Source organism: Ictalurus punctatus, chromosome 6, assembly GCF_001660625.3.
Source record: "Ictalurus punctatus breed USDA103 chromosome 6, Coco_2.0, whole genome shotgun sequence".
NCBI lineage: Eukaryota > Metazoa > Chordata > Actinopteri > Siluriformes > Ictaluridae > Ictalurus > Ictalurus punctatus.
In genome coordinates, this window is record NC_030421.2 from 1,027,938 (window position 1) to 1,050,655 (window position 22,718).

Genomic DNA, 22,718 nt, shown 5'->3' on the forward strand with positions numbered 1-22,718 from the left:
CCATGGTCGACCAAAGAAGTTGAGTGCACGTGCTCAGCGTCATATTCAGAGGTTGTGTTTGGGAAATATACGGATGAGTGCTGCCCACATTGCTGCAGAGGTTGAAGGGGTGGGGGGTCAGCCTGTCAGTGCTCAGACCATACGCCGCACACTGCATCAAATTGGTCTGCATGGCTGTTGACATTACATCAACACAGGCCTCAGTATAGAGGTGAAAAGTAACAGTTCTATTATGTTCTTTTATAGAGCTAGGTAAGGTTCTGTGATGCTATTAGTGTATCAAATTGATTGGAGGCATATACGATACCATTGCGATAATCTAGATTTTTGTCACTGCCACTGAATAGCCCAATAACAACAACAACAACAACAACAACAACAAGAAGCAGCAGCAGAATACAGTTTTTACATGGTGCAAAAAGTTTTGGTTTGCTTTGGAGAATGGGATAGGCGTATAAAATACATGATCTATGTGAATCAGGAAAACCATGCGATCATGAGAAGATTAAAAAGAAACGGAAATAAAAACTGATTTAAATTTAGAAACAGATGAATAGCTGGCTCAGCCCCACAGTTTAATGTTCAAGTACACTTGCACATAGCAAATTTAATTTTATCAAGTTCTAAACAAACCTTTATGCCCATTAAAACAAGTTTATAAAGAGAGACATGAACATTTTACTACTACAAATTGCTCTATGAAATATTAAGGAAAAAAACAAATGCAAATAATTGTTTGAGATTTTGTACTGTTTATAGAAATTCATTAATTGTACCTAACAGAATAAAATGTGGGCATCTTATCACACACGTCAAAATATAGCTTATATGCATACATTTATGAGTAAGCAATGGGTATTTTACGGTATTTAATGTCAAAAGCAAACATTAAATTAAGTATATTAATCAATGCAATAACATTACATACTTTTCCCTGCACAAAAATACAATCTACACAGATCATTTTAAGTCAAACGAGTGATGGCAAAAATCATACCGAATTTGATAAATAATTCATGTAATGGTTATGTTTTAGTGCACTTGTGGGTCTTAAATCTGAGTGAATAAGTAAAACTCTTTCCACACTGTGAGCAGTGATGCGGCTTCTCTCCTGTGTGAATGCACTGGTGTAGTTGGAGATTACCCTTTTGAGTAAAATGCTTTCCACACTGTGAGCAGTGATACGGCTTCTCTCCTGTGTGAATGCGCTGGTGGACATGGAGATTACTCTGTTGAGAGAAACCTTTTCCACACTGTGGGCAGTGATATGGCTTCTCTCCTGTGTGAATGCGCTGGTGGACATGGAGATTACTCTGGTGAGAGAAACTCTTTCCACACTGTGAGCAGAGGTACGGCTTCTCTCCTGTGTGACTGCGCTGATGTAGCTGGAGAGTACTTTGGTTGGTAAAACTCCTCTCACATTGTGAGCAGTGGTACAGCGTCTCTCTTGTGTGAATGCGCCGGTGGACTAGGAGATTACTCTGTTGAGAGAAACTCTTTCCACACTGTGAGCAGTGATACGGTTTCTCTCCTGTGTGACTGCGCTGGTGGATTTGGAGATGACGCTGAAGAGTAAAACTTTTCCCACACTGTGAGCACTGATACGGCTTCTCTCCTGTATGACTGAGCTGGTGGATTTGGAGATTACGCTTTTGAGTAAAATGCTTTCCACAGTGTGAGCAGTGATACGGCTTCTCTCCTGTGTGAATACGCTGGTGTTGCTGGAGAGTTTTCTGATGAGTAAAACTTTTCCCACACTGTGAGCAGTGATACGGCTTCTCTCCTGTGTGAATGAGCTGATGGATTTGGAGATTACCCTTTTGAGTAAAAGTCTTCCCACACTGCAAGCAGAGATACGGCTTCTCTCCTGTGTGAATACGCTGGTGGACTTGGAGATTACTCTGGTAAGTAAAGCTCTTACCACACTGTGTGCAATGATATGGCTTCTCTCCTATTCTGTGCGTCTGAATCTCATATTTAATCTCTCCTGATTTCTGGACTGTGACAATCTCCTCATAGTGGCATCTTCTTATGTGTTTGTTAAGGTTCATCTCCGACTTATAGGAACGTGGACACAAGGAGCAGGAGAAGACTTGCAACGGAGCATTGTTTACATCTGGAGCAGTGAAAGAAAAAATATCAGAACTGTTTTTAGGTACTATCCCAATGGAAAGACACTAACATTGTTTGAGGAGCAAAATATTATTATTATTATTATTAACAAAATGCAAAACTGAACAAAAATATCATATATTTTGTGAATTTCTGATGAGAAGAAATACAGTCCTAAGTAGGCTCCATATTCTGATGCATGAGGGGGAAGCATTCTACTATATGTGTGACTAGATCAATGTGAGTACAGGGCATCACTGTGTTCTCCCCTGAAGCCAGCCCACCATTACAGCAGTTTAGCCAGCTCCTGTTTATGGTTTGCTTCCGGAGTAAGCCATAAACTATTGATGGCAGTGTATTTCATGAAGATGGGCGAAACTGGACAGCTTCATTCACTTGCACCTAGCTAAATTAGGGCCAATCGTTAACAAACAAGTGACCATGTGACCCCTAGTGACCATGCAGCTCACCGAGACCACCCAAGCCACAGTCAAGTGCCAGCTCTCCATCCCAGAAAGAGGGACTCAGTACAAAGCCACTGACAGTGCATTTCAAATACAGAGTACAGGAACCCTTCCCTGCATAATGAGCCAATGGCAACCAACTACGTTAACAAGCATGCTTACAACCCAGCATACCAAACTAGGTCACCGATGCTAGGACATCGGTATTACACTACAGTCCAGGGAATGGGTCAATTACAGCCTGATAAAAATATATTCCTAGCATCTAAAGCTAAAGCACTAGTGGGTGGGTGTATGTGGCTAAACTGAGCTCTAGCTCAGTGGTTCTGTGTTCCTGTTCTGGAAAGCCTTGAAGTACAGAACTTCATTGATCCATCCACAACTCAGAGGACAGTGACCTGACACAATATTTTTAAGCTTTAAAACCATGACATTAATTGTAAGACCGAATATTTATAATTAAATAACTATGCTTAGACTTTACCTCTGGAAGAAAAAGTGTTCTGCAAGTGGTAGTCAAATGTAGGGCCACAATTTTTGTTATAATCCTCTTCATATAACACCAAGAGCTCTTCTCCTAGGTTTATGGGTCGACAGCAACGGTACAGAATCCCTCCTTGATACTGAAATGCTACAAGATTCTGCTCTTCATAATTACGAGCACAATTTACATACCTAAGAGAATGAGGAGAATTGAGAGAAATGGTTAAAAAAAAGAACAAAAAACATCAGAAGTCGGAGATACCGAGTGAGAGAAAGTATGGGGAAGATATCAGTGAAAGGAGAAAGACAAAGATCTCTAAATAATAAGGAACTGTAAAAAAAACAGTGTATTCCTCACCTCATCCAGTTAGCATATATCTCTCTCTTAGCATCTATGTATTCCTGACACTGGCCACTCTTGTATATCTGCAAAAAAAATTATTTGACATTTTATGCATTAAATCAGCCCATGTCTTTAAATTCAATGAGCTATAAAGGAACAAGAATGATGTTCCATGTAAATATTGATTTACTAAACATGACTTACTAAAAAACATCTCCCATAGCACAGGTTAATCATCTCCTCCCCTAGCACAGACTATGAACCTAAATGCTTTAAAGGGTCAGTCCATCTCAAGTGGTCCAAAAATTGTAAAGTTGGTTACTTGACCATTTTTTTAAATTATATACAAGTGATTACCTCTATGTATTGGCATTGCAAAACCATCAGTTGTTTTTTATTTCACTTGGTTTAAACATGAATAGATTGTATTTTATTTAAATATGGAATTATAATGTTCAGTTGGGTGTTTTACAAATGAACAGTGTCCTAAACAGAGCAATGGTGGTGTATTTCCTGTGATAAAAGCAGTAAGTGACTACAGCTTAAAAGAAAGGGAGTCACTGTATTGCACTAAAATGATACCAAAGAGGACTTATTTCTGTGTTTCCTATCTAGTCTCCACCAGAGTTATTCCACCCGAAAGTGAGGGGAATTTTTATTTTTTTTTTTTAAGGGTAAAGGACATTAAACACTGGATGGTGAATCCTCCTACTTAATTCTGTCAAAACAGGTCCTACTAGGTATGATGGTAGCTACCAGGTGGTAGGGCACACAGACAACAACAAGTAAGCTTTCTGATTACGTAGTGACTCTGGATGGCCTTTCAGTTACATCACGTGCAGCAGTGAACATGCATTTGAAGCTGATGTAGATAATATTACCAGAGTAACCTTTTTTATCTAAAAAAAAAAATCTCAAGATATAACAGAAATAAAGATACAAAGAAATGTCACTACACAAATCAGAAAACAAGGTAATACTTTTCTTTCCTCTAGGTTGGACTATTTTAATGTCTTGCTGTGTGGTTGCTCAGAGTCCTGACTAGAACCGGAAGATTTCTTCACATATCCCCCACCTGACCTATAAAGCACTGAATGGCCTTGCACCGCAGCACCTACGTGAACTTTTGGTCTTTTATGATCCACTATACCTATTTTGATCAAAGGTGCAGGCTCTTTATTAGTAACATTCCACTCTCCCACTGCTGTATATTTGTGCACACCCATCAGGTTTGCAGTCGAATTGGATCTCAAAGATCAATGATGAGTCCGCCTACCGCAAGGAAGTCGCATGACTTGCAGCATGGTGCACAGATAACGTGGAGTTGAACATTCTCAACTGTGAGATGTGCAATGCTTTCTGCATAGACGAACTATCCACATCTGTTTGTCATCAGCACCAATGTAAGCGCTGTTGAATCTTTCAGTTTTCTGGGCACTACTATTATGAACACCCATAAGAAGCAGGAGAATGTTACATGGCTGGTCAAGAAGGCATAACAATGGATGTTTTTTTCCTGATACAGTTGAGAAAACTCTCAGGCAATAATGGTTTAGTTTTACAAGGCCATCATTGAGAACATCCATACACCCTGCATCACTGTGGATCAGACAACATTCCTGGCAAAGTGCTCAGAAGATGTAAAGATCAGCTGGCAGATGTTTTCATTGACATCAAGCTGAGCAGCACCATTGTTCAAACATGTTCAAGGCCACCACCATTGTTCATAGACTTCAGTTCAACATTCAACACAATCAGTCCTCAACACCTGAATGGAAAGTTGAACCTGCTGTGCTTGAACACCTCCCTCTGCAGCTGGATCCTGGACTTCCTGCCTGGGAGAAATCAGTTAGTCTGGATCAGGAACAGCATCTCCAGCACCACCACACTGAGCACGGAGCTCCCCAGGGCTCCGTGCTCAGTCTATTGCTGGTCACTCTGCTGACTCATAACTGTGCACCAATGCACAGCCCGAATCTCATAATCACATGACTGTGGTGGGTCTCATCAGCAAGAACGATGAGTCAACATACAGAGAGGACACACAGCAGCTAACGGACTGGTGCAGAGCCAACAACCTGTCTCGGAATGGGGACAAAAGACAAGAGATGGTTGTTGACTTCAGGAGAGCTTGGAGCGACCACTCTGCTGAAAATTCACAGCTCCTCCATGGAGAACGTCAAGAGCACCAAATTCCTTGGTGTTCACCTGGTGGAGAACCTTACCTGGTCCTTCAACACCAGCTCCATAATTAAGAAAGCCCAGCAGCGTCTCTACTTTCTGACAAGTCTGAAAAAGCCCATCTCCCACACCTTATCCTCACAACAGGGCTATTGAGAGCATCCTGAGCAGCTGCACCACTGAGTGGTTCAGAAACTCCACCGTATTGGATTGCAAGACCCTGCAGCAGATAGTGAGGACAGCTGAGAAGATAATTGGGGTCTCTCTTCCCTCCATCATAGACATTTACACCACATCCTGTATCCACAAAGCCACCAACATTGTGGATGACCCCACACACACCCCTCAAGCAAACTCTTCACCTTCCTGCTGTCTTGAAAAAGGTACCGAAGCTTTCAGACAGACGGTGTAACAGTTTCTTCCCCCAAGCCACCAGACTCCTCAATACTCAGAGACAGGACTGACACACACACACACGCACGCACACACACACACACACACACACACACACACACACACAGAATCAAACACCATCCCACTCTCCTTGCAATTTTTACACATTTCTGTACTGTCTACCTGGAATTTTGCTGCTAATGTACTCATTAAAATATCATTTAATTTCTTGTCACCACTATCCTCTTTACCTGGCTACTACCACAATAACTGCTATATCCATATATGGTATAAGCTAATTTGCTAAATACTGTGTCATAGTACGTTATCTTTACAGTCACAGTATTTTTATTATATTGTTATAATAAATTCTTTTGCACTACCTGTTATATCTGACACTTCCACAATAGAACTGTGTACTGGTAGGTGCTACACTGTCACTTACTGTGCCTATTGTCTTGTTTTAGTAGCTATTGCACTGTCTTGTGTTGTTTGCACACATTTGTGTCGTCTCATGTGGTTAGTGTGGTCTTTTATGTAGCAGCATGGTCCTGGAGGAAAATTGTTCCATTTCACTGTCTACGGTACCAGCTGTATATGGTTGAAATTACAAAGCCACTTGACATGACTTAACATGAGATCATGTAAGTGCTTTTCTCTGGTTTGATGACGTGACAGTGCAGGAGCACTGAGGACATTTTTGACAGCCAGTATCTCTTTACAAACTGGAATCATTTTGTTTTTCTAAGGCGTGTTAAATGAGGCAAAGAATTTTCAAAATGCGGGCAAACTCGTTAGCTAGCGAGGTTTTGGATGTCTTTAGGCTGACTATTGCTGTGAAAACTGGCTCTTTAATCTATTTGAAAACAGAATATCTACCGTTTAACATTTATAATAAATGAATAATAACTCACCACCCAAGAGTAGTCACTGTTTATAGCTTCCTCTCCATCTACCAGCTCTCCCTGATAGGGTCCGAAGTGTGCACCAACTGGAATAGTCTCTCCTTTATTAAACACTCCCAGGCCTGCAGAAGAAATACCAGACTTCCGAATCTCTAGACCGGGAGGAAGAGTTTGTCTCGCTCGGTCAGCGACTCCCATGGGAACAGGGGTATCAGTGATGAAGAGCGCTGGACCGTGAACCTCACACTTGTTGAAGAAGTAGGATTTGCAGAGCTCACAGTCTGGAAAGAGAGAAAACATAACAGGAAAAAATTATGCCCAAAATAATTTTGGAATATATCAAAATAAAAGAGAAGTTACAGTCTGAGCTCTAGATTACTTTTGAGCTGTCTACATGTTCAGAAATACATGCCAAATTATGTTGGATGTTTTTCCTGAATTCTCAAGAATGTTACATGATCAAATGACAGAACATCTTATGCTGTGCCTTTATCACTGAACAACTGGTCTGTTGACACAGAAACACAAAGTACTCTGTGGCAGCTGTAGCAGCAGCAGCAGCTGTAGACGAAGGGGAGGCAGGTCAAACAGCAGATAACGCGTGATGATTCTCACCTGCGTGTAATTAGTGACAGTTGATTTGTTTGTGCCTCTTTATGCTTTCAGTTGAATCCTGTAGACGCCAAAGTTAGAGAGAGCCATGGGTGTGCGTGGATGTGTGATACTGTACTAAAAGTCTGCGTAATCGATAGATGTTTTGAAGCTAAACTTCACTGCAGACAAATCAGCATGATCAAAAACTTCTACGATCGTATTTTCCCTTAAAGTAACAAGTCAAGAGAGTGACTAACGTCTATCGAAGAGGGAATTTGATTACACTACATCAGATAGCCCAGTGATGCATTTTGGAAGCCCGACCTTAAAACATAATAGGCCCGGGACGTCAGGCTAGCGATGTATATTTATTCTTATTTTCTTTTTTATAAATATGTGTATATGTGTATGTATTGTTAAATAACTCTTAGTATACGTCTAACTCCATGTGCTGCTGTAATAGATGAATTTCCCTCTAGGATGAATAAAGTTATGTATCTAACTACATTTAGTGCACTAGATAGTGTGTAGGGTAGAATAATCAGTGGGAGTGTTACTGAGCTCCAGAGTGGCCCCATGTCTTACAGAGGAAGTCTTTATCGTCAGCTTCATCCTCTTTAATGGAGGAAACTTCAGGAATGTTGTTCAGGTCGTTTCCACTGTCGCAGATGTTCAGCTCCAGCATCTCCTCTTTCTTCACACAGACTTCTAAAGCACACACACACACACACACACACACACACACACACACACACAAACGGATTCTTACACACTGACATATCAATCAGAAATGAGACAGAGATCATATCTCAGTGTGGTAACTGGACTGACGAGGTGTGAGCTTCATATGGACCCCTCCATTCTGCTGGTCCACAGGGGGGACGTGTTCCACGGAGACTGATGTCACTCCATCTGAAGTTTCTGTTTTCACGTCCTCACACAGCTATAGACAAAACAACAGCAACACTTATACATAATCGAATAAAAAAGTGAATAAATATCATTAGCTAAGAAGATTTCACAGTTATCTATACATTAGTTGCCGTGGGAACACAGTTTATAATTTGTTTATAACCTTGTAGACTGGGGATTGCTTTAGACTTTCTTATTCACTCCTTATTAAACATACATTCTTGCGTGTTTAGCAGGACAGCTTGCAGACTACCAGTTACGAAGGGGTTTTTCTTTCTTAACTAAACAATTAATACTGAAAATTAAAAATAAATAAATAAATACATAGTTAAATGTGACTAATAAATAATATCAAACTTAAACTGGGGCATAAATGATTAAACGTGGCTTGAAATTGTTTGTTTGCTATTTAATTATTTAAATATTTATTTTGTTTCAATGATGCCAAGCAAGCCATCATTAAATACTCCCTGAGAACTGTCACTTTCATAGATCAAAGTCGAGAGGGTGGGCTCTCATACAGTTTTACGATTGGTGCATCTTCATGCATTGAGATGGAGAGAGCTGTAACTGTGGATCATCTTGTAAGTATAATGCTTAATACAGACAGGGAAATGGAGGCTACTGAGAATATATCTGATTTCACGAAACAAAAACAAACTAGGCTACACACAGTACGCTCTGAGGTCACTGAGATGCAGAGATTAGCTGAAGAAAGGTGTAGGTTATGGAGGGCTGATGTTAATCATGAGGAAATCAAAACTGAGAAGTTGAGCCAAAAGATCGTCTTTTGGACTTTGAATTTTTTTTTTTTTAAATAAATAAAATATTTTTAATTTCAGGTAAGAAGGTGCATCTTCATAACTGGACGGATCCATTAGGTATTTAGCTAGGCTAGGGAATCAGAAATGGCCACATACTTAAAAGCACATTGCATGGACATCAGTGAAAACAATGGATATATTTAATTACCTCATTAACTATTTTAATTTCATCAAATATTTAAATTTTGAGTCTGTTAGACACATCATTAAGCATTACCTGGGAGCGAGACTTTCTGAGGGAGTGTGGTCTGTCTCCTGCTGAACTCATTATAACAGGTCTAAAAATAAATCAATAACACCATTAATAATAATAATAATAATAATAATAATAATAATAATATAAACATTGTAATTAAAAATGAAATTTCTTATACGTATTTTGTTCATAAAAATGCATGAAATTCGGTTAATATATCAAATTTTAGTAAACCATGTTTATGCAATTTTATATAATCTTATTGTAAGCAGAGTGACTTATTTGGAGCAATATAAGTTTATTAAAATACTTTAAACACACAAATAAATAGGTTAGCAACTTACATTTACACACCTCGTTAAGTGTAAAAAAAAATGTATCGTCGTTAGATAAATAGTGCACTAGATAGGGTGCACGCGTCATTATTTCATTCCCTATGTAGTGCACTTAACCAGTGAAGTAGAGATCCATTTGGGATTCGGACACACAGCTACTGTTTACCTTACCTCGGGGTTTTAAAGCAGGCCGGAGATTTAAATCCTCAACCACAGACACAACGCCGAGCTTTGATTTCTGACTGGATCCAATCTAACTGTAAAACTCTGTTAGAAATTATTTAATGTGAAGATTATTAGCTCAAGTAGAATAACTCAGCTGTTCAGGAGAAAAACCTACAGTGTCTTTAATGTTCCTCGGTATTTTCTGACGGTTGGAGAAGCAGCTATTGGGCGCGTTGCCGCCACCACGTGGACTGGAGGGTAGTTTACGTTTACATGTATTAATTTAGCAGATACTTTTACTCAAGTGAGTTGCAGTAGTCCAAATTTGAGATAACATGAGCCTGGACTAGTAGCTTTGTGGGGTAATCAGTGAGTTATGGTCTGATTTTATTGATGTTATAGAGAATGAACTTACAGAACCGTGCAGTTATTGAAACATGGTCTGTACAGTTCAAGTGATCATTGAACGTCACCCCAAGGTTTTGAGTGTGGTTGAGCCTAGCTGTACGGTGAGGTTGTGGTTGATTGAGGAGCAGGCAGGGATTATGAGAAACTCCAGTTTTGCCAAATTGAGCTTAAGATGGTGTTGCTTCATCCAGTTCGAGACGTCAGACAGGCAGGCAGAGTAGTGGACCCAGAACTGATGCATGGGGAACTCAAGTTGTGAGTTGCTCAGATTCAGACACCCCTCCATGACACCTTGAAGGATATACAGAGAGATAGGACAGATGCCCTGTTGAAATAAACCAAGTCAGCTAACAGCAGCTAAATTTCATAACCATTTGTTGACTGTGTGCTAACTAGGGGTGGACGATAAAGCAAAATTTAGTATCGATCCGAAACCAAGTAAATACAGGACAAGTATACTGATACTAAAGCAAGCACTTGAACTTACATGTACTTTCGTATAGGGGAGAGCAGTGTGTCAAGATTTATGAGGTGAATGCATCATTAATATGCTAAATCTGAATACATTTTCATGACCACTTAAAGATTTTGTGATTTTTGTGTTCCTGACACGCCTGTAAAACCCAGGACAGATTTTTTAAAGCACTTTTAAGCAAAAATAAAAATATATATATTTTTATGAAATAAGTAAATATTAAATATTAATATTAAATACTTTTATCTAAATAAATAAAATCACTGGAAAAGAACATACCTTAGTGTTGATATTTTAATTTGGTAAATTATACTAAGTTACAGGCAATTTATTTGCTAGTAAAGTTAATTAAATATATAGAGCTATTTTGTAAAATATTTACTGCACTTAAACAGTAATTTTACAGCGGAAAATATATTTTAATACTGCAAATCACAGTCTCATCACAGCAAAATAACATTGGATTACTGTAACATTGAAGTAATATAACATAACAACTGCTGGAATAATTACACTAAATTAACATCAAAATAAGTGTACAATTACAGTGTGTATATAGTCAAATAAACCCCCCACCTCCCAAAAACATGCCAGTAGGTGGATTGCCTTGCCTGTATTTATATCTACGATGGAAACCTCAACACGGAGCCAAATGGCAGATATCACTATTCACTTACCAAGCACTTTATCACTTGATAGCACTTTATAAAGTCATTCACACTGCACATGAAATAACAATACATTGATGATAAAAATCTCTCCAGTGGATTATCCTGCAAAAATGTGTGGGCTTTCCCCCCATGTTAAGTCATTTATTATTCTCCCAATGTGACTAGTCCTGTTATACATAATGGGGCTACTGAGAGATATAACAGTGGGGATAATAGTCAGATTTAACACACAATCTTAGTGAATATTGTTTAAAAACGAGAAAAAAAAATAAACCTCTACAATTAGCCGAAATATAAAAATATCTAATACACAGTCAGACTATAACAATAATTCTCACTTGCGTTTAACTCTCACGCTTAGCTGTTTCAACTAAACATCAGGATGCTCCAGTATCTCTTCTCCACATCACCCAGTTTCTCTCAATTATCACACCAGTTAATGGTAGAACGAGCTCCGTAGCTACAGTAGATACGCCCATGAATATTAATGAGTCTCCTCCTGCCATTCAATGTTTTTGAATTTTGCAAATAACATGCAAATCCATCTGACCTTTTCAAAACTACAAACTAAAGCAAAATTTAGAGCTTGTATTCTCCTCCACTGCACAGTTTCACACACAACACACACATCCAGCTAAACACTGCACCCAGGATTAACAGCATACAGTAAAGACACCAGTCTTCAAAGTCTCACTTTATTTAAAGTTATTTAAAATACATCGATAAATTTAAATCTATTCCAGATTCTACATTTAAACAGATGTTTATGATTTTAATTTCATCCCGTGGTTTATTTGTTTCTGGACCTGAACTAAAAGTGTGTGGGGGGGAAGTGTTATATTTGAACTTTATCACGTTATTTTGATTTAATTAGTTTAGTTTAGTTTAGTTTATTGATTTATAAAGCACATTTAAAACAACAGATGTTGAAACCAAAGTGCTGTACAAGAAATATAACACAGAATTAAAACAAATTAAAAGAGTAAACAAAACCAAAAAAGACCAATGAAAAATTTACACCCACAATTAAACCATAAAGAATACAAACAGTCTTCAAAGAAGATTTAAACACAGAAACAGAAGAGGAAGATCTAATGTGAAGAGGAAGACTATTCCAAAGCCCAGGAGCAGCCACTGGGAAAGTCCGGTCACCTTTAGCCTGAGAGCGGGAGTGAGGAGAGAGTAGAAATTGACTAGATGATTGAAGGGGTCATGAAGCAGTGTAGGGGTGAGAAGATCACAAACATACTGCAGAGCAAGTCCATGCAAATCTTTAAAAGCAAAAAGCAAAATATTTGAATCAACACGGAACTTGACCGGTAACCAGTGAAGAGAAGCGAGCACAGGTGTAATGAGCTCACGTTTTTTACTGACAGTCAGTAATCTGGCTGCTGCATTTTGCACCAATTGCAAACCATCAACAGTTGTTCTAGGCAAACCCAGATAGAGTGAATTACAGTAGTCCAACCTAGATGTTATAAATGCATGAATAACAGTTTCGAGGTCCCTCTTGGAGAGCATCATCTTGATTCTAGCAGCAGATCTTAACTGAAAGAAACTGCTTTTTACTACAGCACTAATCTGCTTATCAAAGCACAGTGTCGAGTCAAAAATGACACCAAGGTTCTTGGCACAGTCGTACACATTAGAAGAGAGGGGACCAAACTGTCTGACCCTGTCAGAGGACAAAGCTGATGGACCAAAGACGGTTATTTCAGTTTTGTTGTTGTGAAAACATTCATGTCCATCCAGCGCTTAATGTCATGCAGTCAGACAAACAGGTCTTATTTTTCACAGGTATATAAAGCTGAGTGTCATTGGCATAGAAATAATAGGATAAGTGGTGTCTCTCAATAATATATGACCTAGAGGAAGCATATATAGAGAAAAGAGAAGAGGACCCAAAATGGAACCCTGAGGAACACAATAGGAAATTTGAGCACAGGATGAGAAACACTTCCCTACATTAACAGAAAAAGTTCTCTCCTTGAGATAAGAGGCAAACCACTCCAGCACAGACCCCTGAAAACCAACTACATGACCAAGTCTTTGTAAAAGGATATCATGATGTACTGTGTCAAATGCTGCACTCAAATCAAGCAAGATTAAAATACAGCAAGAGTCAAGAGTGAGTAAGATATCATGGGTGACCTTCAACAAAGCAGATTGAGTACTGTGAAGTTCCCTGAAACCAAACTGAAATGAATCAAAAATACTAAAAGGACTTTTTCTCAGACTTTTGAAATGGAAGATAGTTTGGAAATGGCTCAGTAGTTTTTCATGACATGCTGATCAAGATGATGATTTTTAACAGCAGTTGTACTATAGCATGTTTAAAAGTGACCTGCACCACCCCATTTACTAGAGCGGTATTAATAATAGCGGTCACGACCGGACTCAAAGCAGGAAAAGCCTCTTTAAAAATATGAGAAGGAAGAACATCAGAAGAGCAGAAAGAGGATTTCATACTAGAAATAAAATCAGAAAGCTGTGAAGGAGACACTAGTTGAAAAAGCAAATGACTCATTATTTCAAAACAGTATGCCATTATTTTAACTTAAAACCACTTCAAATTCAACTAATAACTAAGGTATATCAATATTTGGAGATTATCTTATTATTAGTACTCATTCTATCAATATTCATGAGGTGAATGCATCATTAATATGCTAAATCTGAATACATTTTCATGACAATTAAAAGATTTTGTGATTTGTGTTCTCAACACGCCTGTAATTAGTCATGAGTGTTAAAATCTAGGACAGATTTTAAGTACATTTAAGCAAAAATAAATAAATAAATAAATAATTGTACGAAATAAATAAATATTAAATAGTAATATTAAATATTTTTGTCAAAATAAATAAAAATCACTGGAAAAGAAAAGACCTTAGTATCGACATTTTTATGTGAGGATTGATTCTTTCGATACAACATCAGTATCGAAAGTATCAATACTTCAGGAAACTCTAAGTAGCTTGGTAAGGTTAGCCAGTCACTTATCCATCTACAGAGCAAGCGGAGCATAAACAGCGCACTTCTCAATTTAGACGGGTAACTCACTGCAGGGTTCAGAGCTAGATGGAAAGAATAGAGTGCAGTGATTGATTGAAATGCTGGATAATGTCAGCTAGCTAGCAATTTGCTGTAGCTGTGTCAAATTATTATGTTTTTTTTTATGTGAATGCATTTACTTTATTGTCTAATTATTAATACTCAGAATAAGAAAATCCAATTATTAATTTCCAGTTTTCACATTATTTTTGATGTAATTGATAAGGTGAGGGTGAAATCATGTCATAACAATTTTTAAAATTTTTTTTTTTTTTTCAGTACTTCAGTAAAAACAGACTTTCACAAAGAACATGAATCTTTTCATCAGCAATATTTCATTAATGAATTGGAATAAAACAATATCAGCTCTAACTGATCTGATTCACTCTTACAGAGCACTGAAGTGGGAGGAGCTTTACAGGAGATTTTTTACAACTAACCCTTATATATGGCAGTAATTTATCAGTAAAAGTGTGTGTGAAAGTGTGTATGTGTGTGTTAGTGAGAGGGTTAGAGAACGACAGCTTTCCTCTGTTCCAGTCCAGCTGCACTCTGATCCTCTGGAGCTTCTGTTTTACTGAGAGGAGAGTGAATGACTGTGGTGTAGAACGTGTTCTATATTTACCATCAAAATACCCCACACACCAGATACCACTTCTGGAGAATATATCTCCCTTCCTCTGAGCAGATTCTGTCATCACACCCACTAACCACCGTGTACAGTCTCCTACTTCAACGTCCCAGCAGTGTGTCCCTGAGTTAAAGACCTCAGAGCCCAGGATACAGCCATAAACATCAAATCTCTCTGGATTATCAGGAAGCTTCTGTTCCTCATCACTGCGTCTCACACTGGTCAAATCATCAGATACAGTGAGTTTAGGATGAGCAGTGTTGGGGTCCAGAGTTACAGGTGCTGAAAACACACACACACACACACACACACACACACACACACGCACACACACACACACACACACACACACACACACACACACACACACACACACACACGAATAAGAAATAAAAAGCTACAAAAGAAAACCCATTGTGACTGTACGTTGTGTCTTTTCCATTTCATTAGATTCCCTTTTTACATTTTCTGTTGATGGAGCTAAGCTAACTTAAACATTACGTTAGCATGGAACTAGCTAACATTAACATAAACCAAAGAAATGATAACTAAAATTACAATATTAATGAATAAACATATATAACCGTGTGTATTTAAATTACAAATGTAAACAATCTTTATAAGAATTGTAAATCTAAAAGTTTTGTAAGCCGCTGCTTACAAAATGCAATGCTCCATTTTTTAATGTGTTATAGTTTTGATCTTGTTCTCGGCCTCGTTATCGATTCCAGTTTAGCCTTGTTAATGCCTGTTTGCAGACTGCATGACCTATTGCCTGTTTTGACCACACTATTGTCTCATGTTTTGGATTTGTCTGCCTAGCTCTTCTTTAATAAAGCTCTTATCTGCATTTGCATCCATCCTCGTCTCCATATGTGAAAGAATACTTTGCCTTCAACATGGAAGCAGCAGGAGAGTGAGGAGAGTGCATGGAGATGTATGGACATCATTCATGTCAGTCCAGTTCCTGCTAGAGTCAAGTCAAGTCAAGTCAAATCAAGTTCCTGCTAGAGGTCAACGAGGTAACCTCCAACGCCAAGTTCCAGTCTGAGGTCCAAGAGACGGCCTCCCAAGCCATGTTCCTGTCTCAGGTGGAAGAGACGGCCTCTCAAGCCAAGTTCCTGTCTGAGGTCGACGAGACGGCCTCTCAAGCCAAGTTCCTGTCTGAGGTCGACGAGACGGCCTCTCAAGCCAAGTTTCTGTCCGAGGTCGAAGAGACAATCACTCCAGCCATGTTCCTGTACGAGGTCGACAAGACGGCCAACCAAGTTCTGCTCACTCCTGAAGCTGACGGCCAACCAAGTTCTGCTAAAGCTTGAAGCTGACGCCACGGCCAACCAAGTTTTGTTTACACCTGAAGCCAACATCACGGCCAACCAAGTTATTCCCATGCTTGAGACTGACATCATGACCAACCAAGTTATGCTCATGCTTGAGTCTGCTGACACAGCCAACCAAGTTCAGCCTGCAGAGTAGCAACCAAGAGCTCCGCTTTGCTTCCCTACTCTGCCTTGGACGTCACTATGCCAGGCTTCTCTACAGACATCACTCTGCCATCCTACTCCACTGAGGACACTGTTCTGCGTCCGCGCTCCACGGAGGACGTTGCTCCACGCTCAAGAAATGCCGACGAGATGGCCCACCAAGTCAAGCCCCCGTCTAAAGCTGACAACACAACTTCCCAAGCCTGGGTCTTGCCTAATGACACCGGCAAACCAGCCCCAGCCTCATGTCTGCTCCTCAGCTCCTTGAGGAACCTGCTACTTGTTGGACAATGTCTGCATTGGAACCTGAGGGGCTGTGTAAACATTTTGCCCAGAGGACCAGGACCGCCCGGGCAGGGAGGGTATTTTGCCGCTTTGGGAAAAGCGTCCTTGGGGAGGGGTTCTGTCATATCACAGAAAACCAGTAACTACATTTCCCGTCCTGCACTGCAGCCTACAAACATGGCCGCCATGGACCGCAATTCCCAGAATACTCACCTTCATGCTAATCACGTACACCTGCATCCTATTCACAGCAGAATCACAACCACAGTATAAAAGGGACTGTTTGTACACAATAACTTTCCAAAGTATTACATGAGTTTACGTATACCAAGCGTTTGTTCCTCGATCATGTGTTATAGTTTTGATCTTGTTCTCGCCCTCGTTCTCGATTCCACTTTAGCTTGGTTAATGCCCATTTGCAGATTGCCCGACCTATTGCTTGTTTTGACCACCCTGTTGTCTCATGTTTTGGATTTGTCTGCCTAGCCCTTTGTTAATAAAGCTCTTATCTGCATTTGCATCCGTCCACACCTCCATACCGTGACAATCAGAAGCCTTTCAAAATAAAACTTACATTACATGAGATCAGAATAAAAGCCCCACACATTTGCAAGTAATAATAAATAAATAATAACTATCAATAATAATAATAATAATAATAATAATAATAATAATATCATCATTATCATTATAATTATTTTTACTAAACATTATACAAATATAACATGTCATTATAATGACCACATTAGGGTTACTAACAAAGGCAGAAAAACAGTGTTTGTGTGTGTGGGGGGGGACTATTTATATATAACACACACACACACACACACACACACACACACACACACACACACACACAAAGAAAGAAAGAGAGAAAGAAAGAAAGAAAGATTGTTACTGTATTGGACGGCGTCCTGCATCTTCTCCCAGACTCTGAACTTCAGGTTGTCCAGATGTTTTGCCACATGGATCAGTGGTCCTGAAAGATCCTCTGGATGCTGCAGTGTGCACTGAGCTCTGCAAAAACATTCAGGAGTCAGTGCTGCTGTGGGTTTGGAGTCAGAAACACAGAGAACGAGAGAGACAGGAAGAACATCACTCACCTTCTCACTGTGGCCTTGTAGTTCTGTAAAACAACAAAGCAAATATCAGTGGATCTGATTGACATTTTTACACCACTGAAATGTGACGTTTCTGATGATGGAAAGAAGTTTTACTTTCTCACAGTATAAATACTGACTAAATGATCCTCACTTGTAAGAACGAGGCGTCTTCAGCTCTCAGCTCCTCTTCTACGCCTCTGATTGTGTCTGAAAGAGATGATATGTTTCTGCTCAGATTCTCAATCTTCTCCTTCATCATCTGACTCTTCTGCTCCTCTTCCTCTCTCAGTGCAGCTATCCTGGCTGCCTCTTCATCTCGTAGAACCTGGTGAAGCTTCTCAAACTCCTCCTTAATCTGCCGCTCTGTGTGTTGGGCCTGAATCTGCAGTGAAGAGGAAATCAAATGAAATAGAACTGATTATGCAGTGACGCAAAATATCATTCTAATATCAAAGCCATCTTATTGATTCTAACCTTTATATGTTCTGCAGTCTGACTCCAGTTCAGTTTACAGTCTTTAAAGATCTTCAGTTTCTCCTGTAGGGGCTTCAGAGCAGTTTTCAGCTCCTCCTGAAACAAATCAACACACTGCATGGAGACTCTGTGTTTAGATATTATTTAAAATCAGATTAAATAAATGAAATAAATTAATTACAAAATAATTGTAATAATTATGAACAAAAGCATTTGTTCATATGCGAAACATGACCTCACAGGAACATTTTATTTACCTTACAGTCTGTTAATGCCTCATCAATGGGGCAGAATTTATGGTTGGTGTGTATTTTTGAAGTTTGACACACCACACACACCGGCTGTTGATCATCCAGACAGAAGAGTTTGAGTTTCTCACTGTGCAGACTGCAGACTGTTTCAGACGCTGATGAAGATCTCTGACTTCTCTCCTGTAAGAAAGTCTCACACAGGTTCTTTAAGGCCAGATTTGAGGGAGGATTCTCCATAGACGACTTCCTCCTACAAACAGGACATTCTCGGGATCCTTTGGTCTCCCAGAACTTTTGCAAACACACTTTACACACACTGTGACTGCAGAGCAGAACAACAGGATCCGTGAAGATTTCACAGCACACAGGACAAGAGAAATCCTCCTCTGAAAACTTAGAAGCCATTTTATTTTGCTGCTGTTGTTGTTCTCTCCAGTCCGAATGTTCAGATTCACTTTCACTTTGATCAAAAGTAATCACACCCTGATTTCAGGATTGTTTAAAGTTAATATACGACTTTGCAGGTCCAGTTAGTAATCACTTCCTTTCACAGAGCTGAAAATGAGACTCAGAATTCTCCATAAACCGAGAATAAAACTAAACTCACCAGAGCAGAACACTGCAAAAGGACTGCAGTCATCTCGGACTCTGTACTTCCTTAATGCGAGGAGTTTTAGAGAGACAGGTATGACCTGTTACAGTCACCTGTTAAAGGCATTCTTCCGGTTACTGCACCTTATCCTCAAACCCAGAGGTAGCCTAATTAAATTAGCTATTAGTAATAATATTAATATAAAATACAAGTTAATATTATAAATAATTTTCTAATTATGAAGATTTTCTGTGGTACTATTTTGAACGCAAAATATTCCAAAAGAGCAATTTTCTTCCCTGAATAAAAAGCCAATGGTCATGTGAATCCGGAATGACTGACAGGTGTGAAGGTGTTTTGAGTCTCCTCTTGAAAGATGAGCTGATGGGTCTTTCTCACTTTCTGTCACAAAATCGAATTCACATTAAATTTAAAATAAAATCTATCAACGTGTGTCTGTCTTAAAGACAATTAAATAAATATATAACACCAGTTAACTATATTTAGTTTGTTGTTACTCTCTAAAATACTTTTGGTTATTTTTTCTACCCAAACGCTAGGTTGAGTCTTCTGGATCATTTAGTTGGATTATTTTCTCAGTCTTGGCTAGTTTTTGGGTAGTTTTGTGTAACCCAACTGCTGGGATAGTGGCTGGTCATTTTCACGGACAGGTGAATCAATGCACCCCTCTCCCCTGCATATCATGTACTGCTTCCTCAGTGTTGGTGTTACACTACTAGTATCATGTGTTTATGTTAGCTGTAAAATATGGACTGAGGTTATTTTATAATTCTCTGGGTCTGTACCTTATCTGAGGCTCAGCATCAGGGTTATCTAACTGGATGCTGTCACCAGTAGGGATGAGTGATGCTAACCTAAACACACCTGAGGTAATATTACTTTAGCATACAGCTCAAAATATCTTTAGATATTCCCATTCCATTTTTGAGAGTTAACAATAACATAGCATTTCAACTATTCATCATGATGTAATACAGAGAGTGGGCTAACGTTAACTACATTTAGCAAGTGTTTTGGACAAGGCAAGCTGTAGTAATTAGCATTAGAAGGGTGGGTTACAGCTGTGTTTCTTCATGTATTTGGTGAAAGTTAATGCTGGTTAACATTTGCAGACAGTCAGTGGCTAATGGAACTTAGCTAGCTCGGTAATGTCGAGGCCAAAAGTTCTTCACAAGTGTGAGGAAAATTACTCATTTTTACTTTGTAATAATTTTGTTCTTGTTCTGTTTCATACTCATAAGAAGATAACGCCTAAGAAGGCCACGTCATGTCACTGAGATCAGTACAGTATGTTTATCTGCTTTCAGAGACACAAACATGTTCTTATGTTCAAGGTTCATCTAAACAGCTTCAAAGATCCTAAAACAAAGCCTGTTTGAACTGCCTCAAACTGCTTCTTATCGGTACACAGAATTATGTCATGCTCTGAGTTTCATATATAATGTAGTGGTTTAGTACAAGGGCTTCAGAGCGCTCTCATTATTCTGTCCTGCTTTATTCTATCCTGTATTAAGCATCTTTCTGTAATAAACCTTTTTACCTTCAGAGGACAAGTCTGTGAGTCTGTTGTCTAATTTCCATGACAATTTGGCATTTCCTGGCTGGGCTGTGCGAGTATTTCAGCTTTTCTGGACAACAAGTAAACCGGAGGATGCCATGAAAAAGTTTCACCCTGAAGTCAGTGTTGACACGCAGACGGTTTTCCCTTTAATGTGCAGAGCGAAAGACTGATGCAGCCTTACCACTGACCGGTAGGAATCATCAAGAAACAGCCTTAAGGTAAATTTGAATTTTATAAAGTCATTGTGTATTGCTGTCTGTATGGAAGGGAGTCAATGATATTAGAAATGCATGTATTACATTGAGAGAAGAATTACATGGAGGCGATTTCTTATAAGAGGTTTCAGGAACTTCGCCTCAGAGATGGCAAAAAGATTGGTGTTTCTTAGATCACAGCTTCAAAACTAAGATATATAGCGACTGGAATATATATATATATATATATATATATATATATATATATATATATATATATATATATATATATATATATATATATATGAGAGATAATAATGTTAAAAATATTTGTTAAAGGAAAGAGTCCAGTATTTTTACAGCGGATTATCATCAAGTGGCATGCTCCACTGACTCATTCCATCATATCAGCGGAACAAATTTAACGCATAAGTAAATTCTACTGAGACAAAAAATAATAATAAAAAAAATAAGGGAAGAGAAAACTCTAAGTCCTACCAAATTGCTGTATGTGGACTCGCTCTCATAGGTAAACTTTTACATTACAAAAGAAACTTTTACATTCTTAAGGTTTCCTTAACCTTTTCTGTTTGTGCACGAGAATACATATTCACTTGATTTTCATAGCATGTTAAATTGAATAAAACTTTGAAAGTTATAGAAGCTGTAAAAGAAGAAAAAAATGGGAACAACATCCTGTGACACATGCTATGGTATGTACAGGGTGCTCATATGTTGATCCTAATATCACATTTATGCATGTGAATTATGGGGAAGGATGTTTGAACCAATCTGATGTATGGGTTAAAGAATGTGCTTTAAAGAATGGGGGGGGGACCACTAAAACAAAGAGCGAAGTGCAGTTTTTGGCTGACTGGAAGTCATTTGCTGAATGGCAGAGAGAGGCACATAAAAGAGAGAAACAATGTCAGGCAGGGCCCTCCTCTGTTTCTCAGTGTTCTAAATTGCAGAAAGCCGATCCCGACCTGGACTCCACCACCACCGTGACGCCCACAGCCAGTAAGGATGGAGGAACCTGCAGTTGCAGAGCCACCGAACTATGCTCCAGCCGTCCTATCCTCACCAGTGGCATTAAACACGAGATCCCAAGTGAAGATACCAACAACATTGCTGCCTGAGGGCTTCAGACCAACAAAATTGGACAGAGAAGGGACAATACACGCCGTGGTAAATGCCCTAATGCTAGAAGTGGACAGAGAAGGAGGCCCTATGCTAGTTCACAGACCCTGAGCATTGGAAGACATCAGGAGCAGCATGACGCATCTGTCGGCACTCCACGAAGTAGGAGGATGAAAGTTTGGGGATGAACTATCAAAATAATATGTGGTAATAATATGCCATAAATGGTGTCCATTAAATGTAACTTTTTTAACCAGGAATATTCTTTAAAGGGAGCCTAGAAATAGATGTGTAACATTAAAAACTTCTATCAAATTAAAAATTTTTTACCTGTATTTTGCTCTAACTGTTGTGCCTATCATCGTTCATTAGAGAATGATGACAACAGCAATATGGATGAAAGTTCCAGTTCAAGCATTCATGTGTCTGCAGTAGAACTGGATGATGAGACAAGCAGTCATCCAGTT

General features: G+C 39.0%; 2 protein-coding genes across 2 annotated transcripts; both read right to left on the reverse strand.

Moving 5' to 3' along the window:
* Positions 1–216: 216 nt before the first annotated feature.
* Positions 217–10,228, reverse strand: LOC108266897 (zinc finger protein ZFP2). The gene is made up of 8 exons (XM_047155825.2): positions 9,914–10,228; positions 9,429–9,489; positions 8,307–8,418; positions 8,061–8,183; positions 6,891–7,162; positions 3,418–3,485; positions 3,061–3,251; positions 217–2,116 (listed from the first exon to the last, which is right to left on the reverse strand). The coding sequence occupies exons 2-8, from the start codon at positions 9,477–9,479 to the stop codon at positions 1,026–1,028; spliced, it is 1,908 nt and encodes a 635-aa protein (XP_047011781.2). The 5' UTR covers positions 9,480–9,489; positions 9,914–10,228; the 3' UTR covers positions 217–1,025.
* A 1,912-nt stretch (positions 10,229–12,140) lies between these two features.
* LOC108266891 (E3 ubiquitin-protein ligase TRIM39) lies at positions 12,141–19,415 on the reverse strand. Its single transcript, XM_017470716.3, has 6 exons — positions 18,750–19,415; positions 18,493–18,588; positions 18,170–18,400; positions 18,019–18,041; positions 17,814–17,932; positions 12,141–15,428 (listed from the first exon to the last, which is right to left on the reverse strand). The coding sequence occupies exons 1-6, from the start codon at positions 19,146–19,148 to the stop codon at positions 14,884–14,886; spliced, it is 1,413 nt and encodes a 470-aa protein (XP_017326205.1). The 5' UTR covers positions 19,149–19,415; the 3' UTR covers positions 12,141–14,883.
* Between the last annotated feature and the right edge of the window lie 3,303 nt (positions 19,416–22,718).

Bases quoted from the DNA above. Each gene is read 5' to 3' on its own strand.
- LOC108266897 (XM_047155825.2), bottom strand. From the start codon at position 9,479: ATGAGTTCAGCAGGAGACAGACCACACTCCCTCAGAAAGTCTCGCTCC. The intron at 8,184-8,306 runs GTCAGTCCAGTT...TGTGTGCTTTAG, and splicing joins CCATATGAAGCTCACACCTC to AAGTCTGTGTGAAGAAAGAG. The intron at 2,117-3,060 runs GTAAAGTCTAAG...TCACTGCTCCAG, and splicing joins GAACACTTTTTCTTCCAGAG to ATGTAAACAATGCTCCGTTG.
- LOC108266891 (XM_017470716.3), bottom strand. From the start codon at position 19,148: ATGGCTTCTAAGTTTTCAGAGGAGGATTTCTCTTGTCCTGTGTGCTGT. The intron at 18,589-18,749 runs GTAAATAAAATG...GATTTGTTTCAG, and splicing joins AGGCATTAACAGACTGTAAG to GAGGAGCTGAAAACTGCTCT. The intron at 15,429-17,813 runs GTAACAATCTTT...GTGTGTTTTCAG, and splicing joins GCAGGACGCCGTCCAATACA to CACCTGTAACTCTGGACCCC.